General features: G+C 41.5%; 1 protein-coding gene across 1 annotated transcript in view; it reads right to left on the bottom strand.

Annotated features, from left to right (window-relative positions):
• Iml1 (GATOR complex protein Iml1) overlaps positions 1-19,296 on the bottom strand; it is a 596,567-nt gene that overhangs the window by 81,299 nt on the left and 495,972 nt on the right. Inside the window, 2 exon segments of the mRNA XM_067107292.1 lie at positions 1,192-1,291; positions 17,976-18,177. Of these exon segments, the coding sequence (XP_066963393.1) occupies positions 1,192-1,291; positions 17,976-18,177 (302 nt within the window).

The following is a 19,296-nucleotide window of genomic DNA, read 5'->3' as shown; positions in this document are numbered from 1 at the left end:
GAGGCATAGGCTTTCCAACAAAGGCAGCATTGCTGTCTTCAACCTTGCAAAATTGTTAGAGGTTTCTGTCTTCTCTTCCTCTAATAATGGGAAACTTAAAAGGGTCAGAGCATGCATGAGGAAAAGGATAGTTCTTTGCATTAGACTCTGCAGCAAGGACACAGCTCCAAGTGGCCTGAGTGAAAATGCTGCACCCTTCACTTTCCCATCTCTTTTCATACTTGCCATGACAAGGACAGTCTTCCTTGCCCAATCAAAGCAATGTAACTTCATCTTCAAAGGACACTGAGGACATATCCAAGCTTTTCATTTCTGCAAGACACCTCAGAAGTAGTAACAAAAACAAGATTTCTCATTTGCTTACAAAATTATCTGAAGTGATTGGGCAAGACAATGGGTGGCAATGCATTATAACACTTGTCTAGGTGCTTATCCACCTAATCAAAGATCTTCATAACCCTGTTTCATTAATGGGTTCTTAATGTTATCTCTTTTTGGACATCACACGTAGGTGTCAGACTTTGCAATTCTTCTTGAGTCTTTCAATTGTGGCCTGTAATAAAAGTCAGACATTTACCTGATTCAGATTAAAGTTGGTATATCCTTTGCATTCATCATCATACACTTCTCTCTTTTTCCATTATGACATCCTTCAAGAAAAGAATTACTTTCAAAATACTTCCCCACTCCTATAATTTTGGGAGTAGGGTCCTCTTTTACCTTTCACTGTAGTAAATTATAAAACTCTATGTTTCAATGTATTCTCAAGGTCTCAGCCTTACAGATTCAACCCTTTTGCTTCCCTTTAGAGCTGTAGGTTTGATTGCATTTTTCAATGACAGAAGCTCTCAGAGGAATCCTTTATTTAAATCAGCCATTTTTTTTGTAGCTCTGTCCTTCCTCCTATGTTGTCATCTGGACTAAATTATATGTAATCGGTTTATTATGAAACAAAGCAAATCTTAAAAAACATTTGTTCACACAAACCAACTTCCCAGACCTGCTGATCTTATGCAGCTGTGATGTGAAGCTCTTACCTACCTGGAACCTGAAAATCAATGAGACAAATTTCTTTCAAACCTTGAACAATGTCCCAAAAACTCACTGCAAGTGAATTTATGCCAAAATCATACTAATTGAAGTTGAGACTAATGAAATTCATACAGGAACAACAGTAATCAAAATACTTACCTCTAGTGCCAGTGACAAAAAAATACAAGAAGAATCCATGAACAAAGGGATGTAATCTATCACCATCAGCATGACATATCAGTTCTTTCTGCACCATTTTCTGCAAAAACAGTTGCTTTTTACATTACAAGAAGACAAAATTCCAAACCTATACCTATTTATGTTATAATGCTGCATGCATCTGGCACTAAACTACAATTAAATCTTTATTGGACGAAATAAAATATTATCTCCTTGGTCAAGTCTCCCACACTAGAGACAGCCCCCACTTGCTAAAACACAAATATTGTTAATAAACAAACATCACTAATGGATGGCCTTTAAGGAGGGCACTTACAGTAAAATAAAATGCTCAAGTATTGTTGAAAAAGAACATTTTTGATAGCGTAGTCGCTTGTTTCGTCCTCAAGGATTTACCCTTCATGGTCTACCAGAGCTCCATGGGTGACCAACCTAATGTCAAAGAATTCTCTTATAGCCAGTCTCATGGCTGAGTACTGTGTCATAGTGATAAACACTAACACTTGATGGAGTATATAATGGACTCAAAGATAAAGGGCACTTTCCCAAATCTTTAGTGCGAGACTGTATGCCTAGGTTCTTCCACCGTCAAAAGCTGCTTAGAAGAGGAAGTGATTAATGCACATGCGCAGTCTGCCGTACTGTCAACAACAGACCCAATGAGGAGACCACGAACCATTACTCTCTTTAGTCAACATAGTGCAGTTTATCATTACCAGTGCTCCGAATAAATTCGAAATTTTTCTCAGATTTCATTAGCAAGGATCATGGAAACATCAAAAATAGCAAGATAAGTTCTTAAAAATAAATTCCAGCTAAAATTTTAGTTTTAAACTTATGGAATTAATAATTAATTTGTGTGAAAAGCTGGAACCTGGCGTTTCTTGCCATCAATGGTCGGCACTTGCTCATCGTTGATTGCTAGTTCGTAAACTATAAAGTTTTTTAATTTGCCTTTCTAACTAAATGTTTTAACTAAAAGAAATGTTCCACAACTTATCATTAAATATGAATCCTCCGTCTGTACATGACAATACACACAGATGCCGCATTGACAGGTTTGGAGGATACTGGGAGGATTATCAGGTGGCAGGGAGGTGGTCAGCTACTCTGAGATATTGTAATATCAATTTCCTGGAGCTGATGGCTGTTTTTTTGTCTCTCAAAAATTCAAACCTCCAGAAAAGCGACTCATGTTGTGGGGTCTAGACAACATGATTGCAATGTCCTGCATCAAGAGGATGGGATCACGTTCACCTCCTCTCAATATGATAATGCTAGCCATCCTTTGGATGGCGCAAGCAAGTCAGTGGTACTTGTCTGCAATTCACCTCACAGGGTCTCTCACCGTAATAGCAGACTCTCTACTAAGGAAAACGACAGCCTCAACAGAGTGGATGTTGGATAACCACTCTTTTCAAACAATAGTCAACATGCTTCCACAACCAGAAGTGGATCTGTTCACCACATACAAGAATCACAAAATCCCTGTATATATGCCTCTGAACTTGGACAGTCAAGCAACAGCAAGAGATGCCTTCCTACAAGACTGGAACAAAGAGAGGACGATATATCTTTTTCCTCCATTGTCCCAGATTTCGAAGGTTTTGAGCAAACTTTTAACCTCCAAAGGAACAGCTTACTTAACAGCCCCAAACTGGCCAAACAGGAATTGGTTCCTATTACTTCATCAACAGGCGAAGAGATCAATTCCACTACTGTCCACTGTTCTATCCCAGATATCAGGAGGGAAAGTCATCTATGCATCCTCCTTTCTGAGCCGAGACCTTCACGTATGGATTTTTTAAATATTATCTACACTACTGTGAAAATTACTCTCCCAACATTGTACCTAGTGCAAAATTTATGGACATCATCTGTCAGGTAATACCAGTCCATATGGAAGATATGGTTAGATTATATCCATAATGAGAGCCCAGTTAAGATTTCTATAGAAACACTTAAATTTTCTTATATAACTTTTTGAAGACAAACGCCTTATGGTTATAACAATCATGGCATATGTCACGATGCAAGAATCGTTCCAGGTTCTTTCAAACTCTAAACAACACCAGCCGTTGAAATATGAGAAATGAATACAAAAAGAAACTTTTACAACACTACAACCATTTAATCCCAACCTTATTTACAAAGAAAATGAAATGTTGTTTCCCCTTTGCTCTCACTCAGCGTAACACTAAACAAAATAAATCTAAGAAGTTATAGATAGGGGGAACAGGTTGCAAGGTAGAGCACTCTTAATACTTAATTGGTGGCACGATGACCTTGGGCTTGAAGACGTCACAGAAGAGCGGCTGGGAACTCAGCAGAGATGTTGCTGGTACAATGACCTCGGGCTTGAAGGCGTCACAGAAGGGCAGCTAGGAACTCAGCAGAGATGTTGCTGGTACAATGACCTCAGCTTGAAGGCATCACAGAAGGGCAGCTGGGAACTCAGCAGAGATGTTGCTGGTACGATGACCATGGGCTTGAAGGTGTCACAGAAGGGCACCTGGGAACTCGTAGAGATGTTGCTGGTACGATGACCACGGGCTCGTAAACGTCACAAAAGGAATGTCTTTAAGATGAGGCAGCAAATGCTCTTTCTCCAAGAATTCGGAGTTTGTGCAGGAGGGCAGGAAGGGCTGAAGGCTTGTCCTCGTTACAGGCAGGAAGGGCAGACTACTTCACGTTGTCACAGGCAGGAAGGGCTTAACAACTACTCCTCCACAAAAGCAGGAACGGTTGACTACTTTTCTTCGTTGCTGGTATGTAGGCTCGCTGCTTCACCTCGTCTCGAACATGAAGGGCTTAGGAACTTCTCATCACAAGCAGGAAGGGCTGGCTGTTTCTCTTCATCTCAGGCAGAACAAGATTTTATGGAGAGGATTAAGGGTCATCTGAAGGGGATACTCCCATCGGAACCTTGCTTTGTCTGACCTCTGAGTGCCGTCTCTGTTTCTGTCTGTCTATATCTCTGTCTTGGGAAATCTCTTCTGGAAGCTTATATACCCCTGTATAGTCGGAGCTAATGACGACAATCATTATTCCCATAAAAGGAGTTTTTCTATTTTCTGCACAATGACTGGTTCCTAATAACTCCCCCTTTCTGGTCATGCCATAGAAGATTCCAGATCAATTTTCTGATGCACTGTGGATCGAATATTGCGCCATGTTACAAAGGCATGGCATGAGATACCACGTGGTGTCATTTCCACAAGAAAGGGTTTTCATCGAATCGCTAATTGTCCACGACGCGTTGACAACAGGAACTGACTAGTGAGCAAACACAGGAAGCAGTCACATCTTGGAAGAGAGATATTTCTTTTTCAATATATTTCATCATTATTGCATCTACCGATGGCACATTCCCCCAAAAGAAAAAAATAAAATATACTTATTTTATTTTTTAAAAGAGCAAAAGAGACAAAATTACTTTAAGCTCGTCACCTGAACTGAGGAACAACTCTGCATCTTGCTACGACTTAGCTTCAGCAAAACACGTTCACTCAACACTTCAGTCACACATCACACTCGCGCTACAGCCAAAAAAAAAAAAAAAAAAACAACGGCTCTTGCTCAACTCGCTCAGAACGAAGGAAAAGAAAAGAAGAACTACTCTCTTATTCCGAAAAATCTAGAGAGGCTATCAGCTATTACATTATTCTTTCCCCTAATATTAACTACCTTCAGATTATGATTTTGTAATTCTAGGCTCCATTGCATGAGACAATTATTCTTATTCTTAAACCTCTCCAAATAAACTAGCGGATTATGATCAGTATACAGAGTTAAAACAGGACCACTACGTGCATCAATCTCAAAATGCTGTAAGGCTGAAACTAAACTAAACAACTCCTTCTCAATAGTTGAATAATTTTGCTGGGCTTTATTCAACTTCTCTGAATAATAAGCGACTGGGCGCTCCATCCCATTCACTTCTTGCAATAAGACTGTTCCTATGCCAATGTCAATGGCATCAATCGTTAAATTAAATTCCATGCTAAAATCAGGTATCAACAGCACTGCCTCATGAATCATTACAGCCTTCTATTTGTTGAAAGCTTCTATACACTCGCCATCAAATATGAAACTTCGTCCCTTCTTAAAGAGATTAGTTATGGGAACACTTATTTATGAAAAATTGGGCACAAATCTACAGAAATATGAAACCATTCCGAGAAATCTCATGGTCTGCTTTTTAGTTGCTGGGATTGGGAAATTGATAACAGCTTCTGTGTTCCCTTCTTTTCGACAGATCTTTAGAGACCCACTTTATGACCTAAATAAGTGATAGAGTTTCCCTAAATTCACATTTCTTCAGATTTAAACCAGATTTGCTTTTGTAAGGGCTTCAAGGACTTCCGCTAAAATTCTTAAATGTTCTTCCCAAGTTTCTGAGATTATCACAAGGTCATCTAAATACACGACACAGTTATCTATGCCATTTAAAACTTTACTCATTAACCTCTGGAAAGTACAGGCTGTGTTCTTTAAACCAAAAGCCATAACTCTGGGTTCTTAATTGCCAAACAGTGTAATAAAAGCAGGTATTTTCCTTGCCTGTTCACTTAGAGGTACTTGCCAATAACCTTTGGTCAAATCAAGCTTGGAAATGAATTTGGCATTTCTGATTCTATCTAAGCAATCATCAATTCTGGGAAGGGGGAAATTACTTTGCTTAGTTACACTGTTTACTTTCCTGAAATCAATGCACAGCCTATCTGATCCATCTTCCTTTTTCATCAGAACTACTGGAGAACCCCATTCACTCTCCATGGGAACTATCAAATCATTATCTAACATATATGTAATTTCCTTTCTTATTGATTTTGCTTTCTCTGGGCTCAGACGATATGGACTTTGTCTAATGGGTTTTGTATCCTATAACTCAATATCATGCTTTAACAGATTAGTTAGACCTAATTTATCACTAACAGTTTCAGGATAATTCGCCAAAACATTGTATAATTCCTTCAATCTTTCTTCTTCTAAGCTAGGGTTAAATGCCTTGACACTCTTAAGCACATCGGGTTTTTCTCAAAACTAATTTCTATCTTTGACACAGTTACTACAGGCACTGGTTGTTCGTTATATTTCTTCAACAAGTTTACATGCAACCACTTAGCTCTACGCCTACCCATATCAGTTCAGTAATTTAAATTTCCCTTTTTCTCTAAGACAGAAAAAGGACCTTTGAACTTATAAGATAATGAGGGACCTTTTCTCTGAATTAACACCAAAACTTTATCTCCCACACAGAAATTTCTCTCTTTTGCCTTGACTTAGTTTCCCCCTTAACCGTTGCTCTCGTCTTCTATTGCCATCTGCCAAGCTTCCCTTAAATTCTCCTTGTGTAATTCTCTAGACTTTGTATGTAGTCCTCTTTACCTCCTTCAAGCATTTATTTACACTTTAAAATTTCTAAGGGTCCTTTAGCGGTGTGACCAAACACTAACTCAAAAGGACTAAATCCGGTTGTGCCATTGGGTGCCAACTGTAAGGCTAACAAGACAAATGGTAACTTTTCTTCCCAGTCATGTTCAAAATTGTTACACAATTTTCATAAGCAACTCTTTAATGTTTGGTGGAAATGTTCAACAATACCCTGTGACTCGGGGTGATAAGGTGTGGAAGTTACAAGTTCGATATCTAATTCTTTCATTTTGTCCCAGAAATATTTAGACACAAAGTTACTGCCATTTGTATAATGCGAGGCAGACCAAACTTAGAATAATAGCTCAACAAGCGTTTAACTACAGTTTTTGCATTACCGTTTCTTATGGGGATTGCTTCTGGATAACGGGTTAGTCTATCAATGATTGTTAACAGATAGATATTCCCTCCCTTACGTCTATGCAAAGGTCCGACCATATCAATAACAACATTCTCAAAGGGTTCGCCCAGTGATGGAATATTACATAGAGGAGCCCTGGGGATTACCTGATTAGGTTTACCAGCCATTTGACATTCATGACAACTTAGAACATATCTTTTCACGTCACTTCTCATCTTAGGCCAAAAGTACGTCCTACTTACACACTTGAACGTTTTATTTACCCCCAAATGTCCTTGATCATCACGTGCTAATTTCAAAATTAATTTGCGAAGCTTCCTAGGGATTACTGATTGTTCGACAATCTCATCTTTGCTAACTAACCTAGGACAAACATAAAGACACAAAACTTCGTCTTTTAGACAAAATGTTTCCTTACAAACACTATCGAGCTCATCATCCAGCTCACATTGAAGTCGCGGGGTTTACACACAGGTAGTGTCCCCTCAGTTGAGCCTGTTGCTGGTCCCAGGTATCGACAGACAGCCATTGGAAAGGTGTCATACTGGATGTGTAGTGGAGGAGGTGGCTATCTGGCCCCTTGGATCTCCTAGACCTAAAGTCACTGTCCTGCTCCCCCGCACTGTTAAGAAGATATACTGGCAGTCCAAGGGAGTCCGAGGGGGTTGCCCCCGATAGTTGCCCCCTCAGTCGAACCTGTAGTCTATAGCCAGCTGTCGGCGAACAGCCACTGAAAAGCGTCTTGTCAGAAGTGCATTGTTCGACAGCCACTGGAAAGGCGTCTTGTCAGAGTGCATTGTTAGACAGCCACTGAAAAGGCGTCTTGTCTGAAGTGCATTGTTAGACAGCCACTGAAGAGGCGTCTTGATGGAGCGTAGAGTTAGTCAGCCACTGGAAGGCAACTTGATGGAGATGTCCGAAGAGACAGGGTATAAGAAGGTGTCCTTACTCTTGGAAACAACTGTCTTCTTCTTTCAAAAATCCCATAAGCTTCTCAAATTGGCGGCAATTGGGGATAAAGCATAGTCTTCTGAGCTGATGAAGAAGAAAGAGGCACCGAGCGTCCTACCTTTGGCACCAAGCACTCAGATGTTCGTTCCGAATGCTCCATAGTTGGCGCCGAGCTGTCAGGTGCAGAAGTCTGAAGCGGCAAAGCGGGCGCCAAGCGAGCCAAAGAAAGCACTTGGCAGAAGGAGACAGGAACTTACTCGAAGCTTCTTGTCGCTTGGAGACCAAAATCGGCCGCTCACAGGTCTTTACCTCTTCTTCGGAACACAACGATCATCACAGAGTTCTCTGTTTTGGTTTTCAGCCTCAACTCTTGGAATTTTCAGGCTTCTTGCTGTCTGCCAAGAGAGTTTTCAGACTGTCGCATAAGTTTCTTTAGCTCGGAAACTTAGTGGATGTATTTTTAGGACTCCATCGTCCACCATCGTTAGTTAAGATTACGCGTCATATGAGAGTCTTACTCTTTCATCCAATTCCGAGGTTTCTGGCACTGACAAGCACTGTAACGTGTTTTTATTTCATCACGCAATTACGGTTCCCGTTCTCTGCTTCCTGTTAAGAGGTAGGGAGGCTAGCTTCATCTCTCAGCCTTCCTACATTTTTGCTGTGGTTCCCTCTGTCACTCCTTCAGTCCAACTTCACGCCTGGATTCAACTTCCAGTCTCCTGGCACCAACCATCTAGCACTGGGAGCTGATTCCTGGCGCCCATCCCCTCTTCCAGAGCACTTGGTGCCATTGGTGTAGCTTCCTGCGAGTGCCTAACACACGCTCATGGGCTAATTTTTTCTCTTTTTAGAGGATTGTGTTTGACCTACAGAGTTGCTAACAGCCTGGTTTTGGACTAGGCTTCTGTTTTTTTTTTTTGTGCCTAGATTTTGGTGGATTATGGACTTTGCTGCCCTTTTTTAAGTTTGCCAGATATAGATTATGTTCCACGCACAGCTCCGCATATGCTTCGGGCTGTACGAGGTACTGTCAGTCCACACAGGCTGCAGAGTCAACAATAAGTCCGCACTTTGTCTGCAGTTCACGCCGTGATCCTCCAACAACAAAAGATCTTTGGTGGGCAAATCAGTCAAGTATTCTGGCCATGCAAATTTTTCAGGGCTCTTAAGGTCTGGCAGTCGTATCGAGCCGTCAAAAGTTTATATCCTTCCGGATGGGCCTTCGATTCCCTGGTCTCTCGGGATCTGTGGACTCTATGGGGCAAGACAACCGGACCTGTCTGTTACCGCAAAGATCCTTGGCCTCCTCCCTTGGATTCTCGGTCCGAGAAACTCTCTAGTGTGGGCAACAGTCACCATATACAGACTTATCCTTCTTGGTTCTCCTTGCCTTACACATTCTTATGGTTCAGGGAAGCCCTAAATAAGTTTCAGGCTCATTGTAATGTTATGAGGACCCTCATAACCCATTCTGCCTTATGTAGAATGCCTCCCGAATCTGCGACGGTTGTTGGTGGACCCCCCAGGTTCCTTCCCCAACCATTTCTCCTCCGTCAACCTCCCTCAAGAAATATCACCAAAGAAGGTCCGCTCTTGCCCAGACAGGCTTCAGGCAATCCAGAGGCTTGTCAGTTGAAAAGGTATTGAGATGTGTCGCGAAGACAATGTCATGCAAACGTCAGTCTTTAGCTTCATCTACCAGACTAAGGGGTCAATTTTCTGTAACTTTTACCCCAGACATTTCGTTTCCCCTTTTGAGACATCTATGACCCAGTGGCAATTTACCTCTTTTCTGAGGAGGTTTAGGTTCTCTAGTACTCCTCTATTTACAAGTATAGAGCTATGCTTAACTCAAGTTTAAGCACAGGGACCTAGATTTATTCTAATCTCCATCCCTCCTCAAGTTCTTTACCCATCCAAGCAGGAAGAAATTGACTCAGGTGTTTGTTACCCTTGGGTATTTTAACCAAGTTCAAGGTCCCATCCAAGACTTTGATCCATTCTTTCTCCTTTTAAATCATTACGGGAAGTCAAGGGAGTCCGTAATGATTTAAAAGGAGAAAGAATGGATCAAAGTCTTGGATGGGACCTTGAACTTGGTTAAAATACCCAAGGGTAACAAACACTCTGAGTCAATTTCTTCCTTGCTTGGATGGGTAAAGAACTTGAGGAGGGATGGAGATTAGGAATAAATCTAGGTCCCTGTGCTTAAACTTGAGTTAAGCATAGCTCTATACTTGTAAATAGAGGAGTACTAGAGAACCTAAACCTCCTCAGAAAAGAGGTAAATTGCCACTGGGTCATAGATGTCTCAAAAGGGGAAACGAAATGTCTGGGGTAAAAGTTACAGAAAATTGACCCTTTAGTCTGGTAGATGAAGCTAAAGACTGACGTTTGCATGACATTGTCTTCGCGACACATCTCAAAACCTTTTCAACTGACAAGCCTCTGGATTGCCTGAAGCCTGTCTGGGCAAGAGCGGACCTTCTTTGGTGATATTTCTTGAGGAGGTTGACGGAGGAGAAATGGTTGGGGAAGGAACCTGGGGTCCACCAACAACCGTCATAGCAAGATTCGGGAGGCATTCTACATAAGGCAGAATGGGTTATGAGGGTCCTCATAACATTACAATGAGCCTGAAACTTATTTAGGGCTTCCCTGAACCATAAGAATGTGTAAGGCAAGGAGAACCAAGAAGGATCAGTCTGTATATGGTGACTGTTGCCCACACTAGAGAGTTTCGGACCGGAGAATCCAAGGGAGGAGGCCAAGGATCTTTGCGGTAACAGACAGGTCCGAAGTTGTCTTGCCCCATAGAGTCCACAGATCCCGAGAGACCAGGGAATCGAAGGCCCATCCGGAAGGATATAAACTTTTTGACGGCTCGATACGACTGCCAGACCTTAAGAGCCCTGAAAAATTTGCATGGCCAGAATACTTGACTGATTTGCCCACCAAAGATCTTTTGTTGTTGGAGGATCACGGCGTGAACTGCAGACAAAGTGCGGACTTATTGTTGACTCTGCAGCCTGTGTGGACTGACAGTACCTCGTACAGCCTGAAGCATATGCGGAGCTGTGCGTGGAACATAATCTATATCTGGCAAACTTAAAAAAGGGCAGCAAAGTCCATAATCCACCAAAATCTAGGCACAAAAAAACAGAAGCCTAGTCCAAAACCAGGCTGTTAGCAACTCTGTAGGTCAAACACAATCCTCTAAAAAGAGAAAAAATTAGCCCATGAGCGGGTGTTAGGCACTCGTTGGTGGAAGCCAAGCACCAATGGCACCAAGTGCTCTGGAAGAGGGGGATGGGCGCTCAGGAATCAGCTCCCAGTGCTAGATGGTTGGTGCCAGGAGACTGGAAGTTGAATCCAGGCGTGAAGTTGGACTGAAGGAGTGACAGAGGGAACCACAGCAAAAATGTAGGAAGGCTGAGAGATGAAGCTAGCCTCCCTACCTCTTAACAGGAAGCAGAGAACGGGAACCGTAATTGCGTGATGAAATAAAAACACGTTACAGTGCTTGTCAGTGCCAGAAACCTCGGAATTGGATGAAAGAGTAAGACTCTCATATGACGCGTAATCTTAACTAACGATGGTGGACGATGGAGTCCCAAAAAATACATCCACTAAGTTTCCGAGCTAAAGAAACTTGCGTACAGTCTGAAAACTCTCTTGGCAGACAGCAAGAAGCTCGAAAATTCCAAGAGTTGAGGCTGAAAACCAAAACAGAGAACTCTGTGATGATCGTTGTGTTCCGAAGAAGAGGTAAAGACCTGTGAGCGGCCGATTTTGGTCTCCAAGCGACAAGAAGCTTGGTAAGTGCCTGTCTCCTTCTGCCAAGTGCTTTCTTTGGCTCGCTTGGCGCCCGCTTTGCCGCTTCAGACTTCTGCACCTGACAGCTCGGCGCCAACTATGGAGCATTCGGAACGAACATCTGAGTGCTTGGTGCCAAAGGTAGGATGCTCGGTGCCTCTTTCTTCTTCATCAGCTCAGGAAGACTATGCTTTATCCCCAATTAAGCATCAATTTGAGAAGCTTATGGGATTTTTGAAAGAAGAAGACAGTTGTTTCCAAGAGTAAGGACACCTTCTTATACCCTGTCTCTTCGGACATCTCCATCAAGTTGCCTTTCCAGTGGCTGACTAACTCTACGCCTCCATCAAGACGCCTTTCAAGTGGCTGTCTAACAATGCACTTCAGACAAGACGCCTTTTCAGTGGCTGTCTAACAATGCACTTCTGACAAGACGCCTTTCCAGTGGCTGTCGAACAATGCACTTCTGACAAGACGCCTTTTCAGTGGCTGTCTGCCGACAGCTGGCTATAGACTACAGGTTCGACTGAGGGGGCAACTATCGGGGGCAACCCCCTCGGACTCCCTTGGACTGCCAGTATATCTTCTTAACAGTGCGGGGGAGCAGGACAGTGACTTTAGGTCTAGGAGATCCAAGGGGCCAGATAGCCACCTCCTCCACTACACATCCAGTATGACACCTTTCCAATGGCTGTCTGTCGATACCTGGGACCAGCAACAGGCTCAACTGAGGGGGACACTACCTGTGTGTAAACCCCGCGACCTCCCTTGGACCTCCTGTATGTCTTCTCCCCAGTGTGGGGGAGCGGGACAGGGACCTTTGTCTAAGAGCATTGGGGGACGAGTAGCCAACTCCTCCACTCAACAACACTTCACCGTTATAATGGTTAAATTCATGATAATCGAAATATAAGGCTGGCAAAGGCATGAGATGGAAGTGAGGGAGCCAGGCATGGAAAGCAAGTGGATAGTATAGGAGGACTAGTAGCAGGAGAGAATTGGCGCTAGGTGGACATGAGCTGGCTCCAGGTGCTGCATGCTCTGAGCTGGGCCTGGGAGGCAGAGGAGGCAGGAGGCATGTGGAGACAGGAGGCAGGAGGACGTAGGTGGCAGTCGCTCCTGTGTGCGTGGTGGCGGGAGGAAACAGGAGACATGTGGAGGTTAGTGGTGGGCATTTCACTGATTTTTGGTAATCGCAGTTACCAATTACAGTACTTTCATAAAAAATAACCGATTAGTAATCGATTACTAACCACTCTTTTATATCCTTATAGCAATTTCTGGTATCTGAGCATAAAAACATGCGTAAAATTTGTGAATAACATTAGCATTTTGTATGTAGAAACGTGTGCATTTTAAGATAACAAATGTTGTGTATCTTCTAAAATAATGATAAAATATCAAAAAGTTGTTTTAGCATTAAAGTATCAAAGCAAATCTGACTCTAATATTGTAAAACAATGTTTTTATTCTCTAATTAGTGATCGAATCCAGTAACCGATTACACCCACCACTAGTGGATGCAAGTGGACAGCACTGGAGGCTAGGAGCTAAAGATGTGGAGCGCTCACGATTGCGTGATACTAAGAAAAACACCTCTGTGCACTGGGGCCATTCAAACCTTCCCTGTAACATTCCAAAGTACTGCCGAAGCAAGAACTGGTAGCTGATACTCGGCTGTCGAAAACGTTTCCTCCTAAGGTTCACCACAGCCAAACATTCGCACCATTCTCTCCTTACTACGTTCCAGCCACGAAACTTTTCTGTTCACTGCAAAGGAAAGTGTGATGGGTAGCTCAGGCCTGGTAAACAAAACAAATTACAGGCAGTCCCTGGTTATCGGTGGGGGTTCCGTTCCGATGGCACTACGATAAGCGAAAATCAACAATAACCGAAAAATCAGCGATTTTTGGGGCTTTTTCAGGGATTTTTGGTGCTTAACAGCACCAATAAGTGCTGAAAATCACCGATTTTCGGTTATAGGTGCCTCTGTTAGGTATGTATCAGTGCATATATGTTATTATCGCCACCGAGAAGCGAAAATCAGTGCATAACACCGCCGAAAATTGCCAATTTTCGTCGCTAGACAAGCACCGAAAAACCGGATCGCCAATAACCAAGCCCGCTGAAAACTAGGGACTACCTGTACAAACGTTTTGGCTTAAAGGAATGGCGTAACATTTAAGAATTACTTTAAAATAATTTACCAGAGGCTTGTGAGATGACTAGGTCTGATAAACAAAAAATTATTCGCAAATGTTTGGACTAAAGGAATGGTGTAACATTCAAGAATTACTTTAAAAAGTAATTACTTACAGGTGGCTTGCAAAAATCCAAGGGCTGGTAAACAAATCCTAAAAGCAAAAGTTTGGCCTAACAAAATGACATAACATCCAAGAATTACTTTTAAGGCAAGGCAATCACTTACCAGTGGCTGGGAGCAGCCTACATCTGGTAAATGAATCATGAATGCAGCAGTTTTTGGCCTAATGGAATGGCATAACATTCAAGAATTACTTTTAGAGCAATTATTTACTGGCAACTTGCACGTAGCCTAAGCCCAGTAAGCAAAACATATATGTAAAAGTTTTGGCCTAAAGGAAAGGTGTAACATTCGAGAATTACTTTTAAGACCAAACTATTACCAGCTTGTTGATGAATCTAGACTCACCCTCAAAGATCTCTGCTCGAAGGCTATGAAATACACATTCCAGTGGTTGTGTAATACTACCGAAATCCAGTGATATAACCAGAAAATACGAATAAGCTGCTGTAAGCACCCGATGTTTAGTCGAGTATGGCAGAAAACAGAATGAGGTGGTTAGCTAAGTCATTCCTAGTATGTACTGTCGTTAGGGGACGGTACTGTGCACCTACACTGAGCAATTGAAGCGCTATCCGCGAAATTTGAATTACTGGGTAAGTCACTTAAATAAAAACCTGTTTTATTTACAATTTTGTATGAGTTCATTTACAGTTAGTTAGTTATAAATGATTTGTTTAACCAGACCTCTGAACTCTTTAAAGTACAAACCAATAATGTTAGCTAAACTGAATTCCTAGTTAAATAAGAAGTAATACCACAACTCCCCAACATTTTTGTATATTAAGATATAAAAAATTACATTAAGAATCAATAGTCTTCACCAATCTCAAAAGATGTCTCTACAGTCATATCCTCCTTAGAATAAAAAAATAAACAAAGGAATCACATAATGCCAAATGGTTTAAGATTGATAGATAAATTAATAAGCTTGCCTTAAGGAATGCAAAAGTGAGGTGACAAAAAAAGAATGGAGCATAAGGGCAACTCCCTTGGAGTTTCTATGAGAAATGCTAACAGACCTGCGTACCATTCTGCTCCAGCCACAGAAGAATTACCAGTCATGTGTAAGTTTAAAGAGATGAAAATTCTGTTGATCATTCTTCAAAGATTGAAAGATGGAAAACCATAAACATTCAGGCTGTCCCAAGGATTTTGGAATGCATCTTCTTTCACATTTCAAGGATCTAGAACTAGAGAGCAAAAGACTGTAAGTTTTTTGTTCAGTCTTGCAGCAAACAGACCTAGGAAAGGAGGGCTCCATCTCTTGAACACCATTTTTGCTAGTTAAGGATGAAGAGAACACTCCATACTCACCAACTGACCCCAATGGCTCAGCTGGTCCATTAAGACATAGCGGTCGCCCAGAATATACCTGGCTGACAGATTTACTGGATTTAGGGATGCCCACCTGTGAATCATTATGGTTATATGGCAGAGATATTAGAACATAGTTCCCTCTAGTTTACTGATATAGGCCACTACTGTGATGTTGACACTCTTTAGAACTACAGAGTGGTCTTTTGTCTTGTTTCCAAATGAAAGTATAGTTAGCTGCACCTCCACAATGTTGATGTGCAAGGGAACTACGTCTTCTGTCCACCACCACAAAAGCAATTTCTCTTCCAGGTGAGCACCCCACCCACTCTTAGAGACATCCAAGAATAAGAATACATCTGAAGAAGAGGAGAATAGAGGAACACACTCCAGGAGATGTTTGTTAATTGACCACCACTGAAGATCTTCCCTCACTTCCTAGCTCAATGAAACAAGATGGGAGGTAGGGGGCAGGGATGAAGGTGAGCTGACCACTGTTTCAGCTGCCAGTGAAGAGATCAAAGAAGACAATCATCTTGAGGCAAAAGGTTCTCTGCTGACAAAATATGACTGAGAACTGACTGCCAGAACTGGGCCAGTTGCTCCTGATACAGGAGAAAGGTTCCCACTACTACCATTAACTTGATTATGCAGGAGTCCAGTGGGAATACTTTCATCCTGATAAGAGTCCAGAAGCAATCCCAGGGAATGTACGTGTCTTTCTCCAGCTGGAGAAACAGATTCTCAAGGATCCAAATTCCTGACTCACTGATCTTCCCTAGAAGAGTCACAAAAACCTCCAGCTGCAGGAAAACAATGGGACACTGAATCAATTGCAAGTAATTCACAGAGACTAAAGCTGACTGGGATCGAGCACTGAAAATCCATTTTTCAGCTTGAGGATTAGAACCTCTTTCTCTCTTGAAAAAGACTGCTCTGAACAAGTATATAATGCAGAAGCCTATTCACTTCCAACATGCAGATGGGGGAAGGAGGGTCAGAATGTCCTCTTGACTATAACTTTTGATATGCTGGGTAGTTTTGGTACCTAACCCATTCCAAAGTGACTCCCTTGAGGAGTGAGGTGGAGATGGGTGACTATTTCCCCCACCCCCTCCCAACCCTGTCACCTGACAGAGCACAATGGAGAGAGAGAGAGAGAGAGAGAGAGAGAGAGAGAGAGAGAGAGAGAGAGAGAGAGAGAGAGAGAGAGATCCCATGACCAGGAATGATTCCTTCAAGATTCTCTAGAGCAAGTGTGAGAACAACATCTAGAGGACGAATGGTGTCTCAAAGACTTTCTCTCATAGCTACACTCCCTTGCTCAGGAACACCATCCAGACTTCCTACAAGAACTCCTAAATTAACTCTTCCTCTTCTTACATCTGCCAGACCATCACAAAGAGGAAGATGATGATGAAGAATGAGATGATGACGAAGAAGTAGATAAGGAGGCATGTTTCATTTTCTTCTTATCACAAAATATGCTTGCCATCCAATGGCCAGAACTTGTAGGGGAAAGTACTACAAAGGTAGGCTCCTTCAGAGGAAGATCAACAGAGAGAACAACTTTAAGCAATTGCTCACACTGTCTCGTAACTGTAGGCATGGATGAGCCTGGACTCAGCAGAAGCATTACCATCAACAGGAAGCAACACTACAGATGATTTAGGGGATGAAAGTTCTTTAATGGTTCAAGCTATAAAAAAAACAAGAGATGGACTACCTGGGACATACAGTTTGGGCCATAATTTATTAAGGTAATCAAAAGCACATAAAATGTCACTGTTAACAGCACAGGAAGATATTGCAGAAGAAATATCCACCTTTGAGGCAACACTAACAGACAAAGAATGGCAAACTTTCTTGGTTGGGGGAGAGCTAGTTCTTGTCTCATGAAGAACACTCTTGGAGGGTGGGAAGGGAATAGAAGATGGCAGAAGGAATGATGCCACAGCAACTACCAATTTCACCAGTGGGGTAAAAATCCCTGACAAAGAAGGATCCAAACATTCCTCATATGGGGAAGAACAGACACAGACCTTACCTCAACAACAAGAACAAGACTTATGTGGGTCTACCAATGTATGAGACATGGCCACAAGGATATCCCAGACCCTCACATCTGTGCTGCTCTTGTTTATTCTCCATGAGAGAGAGAAACACAGCAACAGAGACAACAAACGAAAAATAAAAATGCAAATAAAAAACACATAAAAAACAAAGGAATGTAAACTCAAGCATGTTCAATTTGTGGAGGTGAAAAGGGAAGCAGCTAATACAACAGCTGAAAGATCAAATTAGGACTTTCTTGCTGGACATCCTCCTGGAATCCATTCCTTCTCACTACACCACCATACTATTCATCTATGCAAAACAATATATTCTCTACTTAAAAGGCACTAGTTTGTATCTCCATATGAACAAATAAATTTATCACATGAATAGAGAAATCAAAATAATCAAGAAACAATCTTTAATTATTCACTAAGATGAAAATTTCTTGGAATATAAACCGAAAATGCAGTAAGAATACAAAATGAAAATATATTATACCTGTAAGAGATCAACAGCAACAATTTCTGTGACTGCTCCGTCCACATGCTCACACACCCAAGTTGTGGCATCAGCAGCAATGAAGGTGAGGGCTGGTAAACCTGGCTGACGGTTCAACAAGCTAACGCCTTTCACAGGATCCCGCATCAATTCAACAATTTCCGTAAGTGGGGTGCTCAAGTTGACTTTTGCACTTTCACAGCTATGAAAATAAAAGTCAATGAGTACAAATATATGATCCTCAGTGAACACTGTAAAAAAATTGTCACATATCTAGTACATTTACACTCTTCAAGATACTCCAGGGTATGACGCAGTACACTCACACTAAGAAAGTTTTGTAATGAAACCCGATTTTTTGTGATATATCACAAAAAATCACAAGTGACATTTATCAATAAACAATTTCAGTTCATTGGCTGATGAATGTGGGTCCTAAATTTAGAAAGTAGCCACTCTGATCTCCACTTCACAATCCAAAATACTCCCATGTATTTTGCTTAGAGTAATATACTTTATTCGTTCGATGCATTAAATGTAGAGAACATACAACCTGTATTTGTAAAAAATTCTAGTCTTTGGTTGGGCCTGTAAAAATCTAAAGAGCATGATTCCCTTAAATATCTGTAAAAGGATGTAAATAAAACTAAAAACTGAAATGTCTTGAACGAAAAGAAAAAAGCATGTACCACACCTGAAAAGGACAGCAAAGTAAGTACTGTAATATGATTTTGATTATAAAAGAAAATAAAACTATGACAAGTACTACTCAAAAAACATATCTAAGTTTCTATAAAGCGCATAATAACTACCGGTATTACAGTTAATGGCCACAAGGTTTTCCAAATGCTCTTAGGAACAATACATCATCACTAATAATCACAGCCTTTACTAAATAGAGAAAACACTTAGTAAATAACAATAAATTGTATTCAGAACCTTAAGTTGGACCAGTGGGTTCTGAGCAACAGGGCAAGCTGTTTACTATAATAGAAAATTAACTTATTTCCAAGTGTCGATGAAGCTTTTACCACAAAGATGCACCCCAATTTTGGCAAGCAAAATTTTGAAGAAAAAAAAACATAAAAATTAGGTGGCAACACTTTCAGGTTGGTGTGCGCACATTCGACTGTTTCAATGCATTAATTGCCATGGCTTTAGCTGCTACAGCAGTATGATTATTGTAGTTTTTCAGATTACTTTGCGTTTTATCAAGTACATTGATTTTTAATATTAAATAAGCTTTTCTGAAGTTGACATACCAGAGAACTGAAAAATTTAACAGATTACTAAGTAACTTATACGGCATAAACTACCCAGC

Source organism: Macrobrachium rosenbergii, chromosome 8 (genome assembly GCF_040412425.1).
Source record: "Macrobrachium rosenbergii isolate ZJJX-2024 chromosome 8, ASM4041242v1, whole genome shotgun sequence".
In the NCBI taxonomy this organism is placed as follows: domain Eukaryota; kingdom Metazoa; phylum Arthropoda; class Malacostraca; order Decapoda; family Palaemonidae; genus Macrobrachium; species Macrobrachium rosenbergii.
Note: the sequence above shows the minus strand (reverse complement) of the source record. Positions and strands in the feature narration are given on the sequence as shown.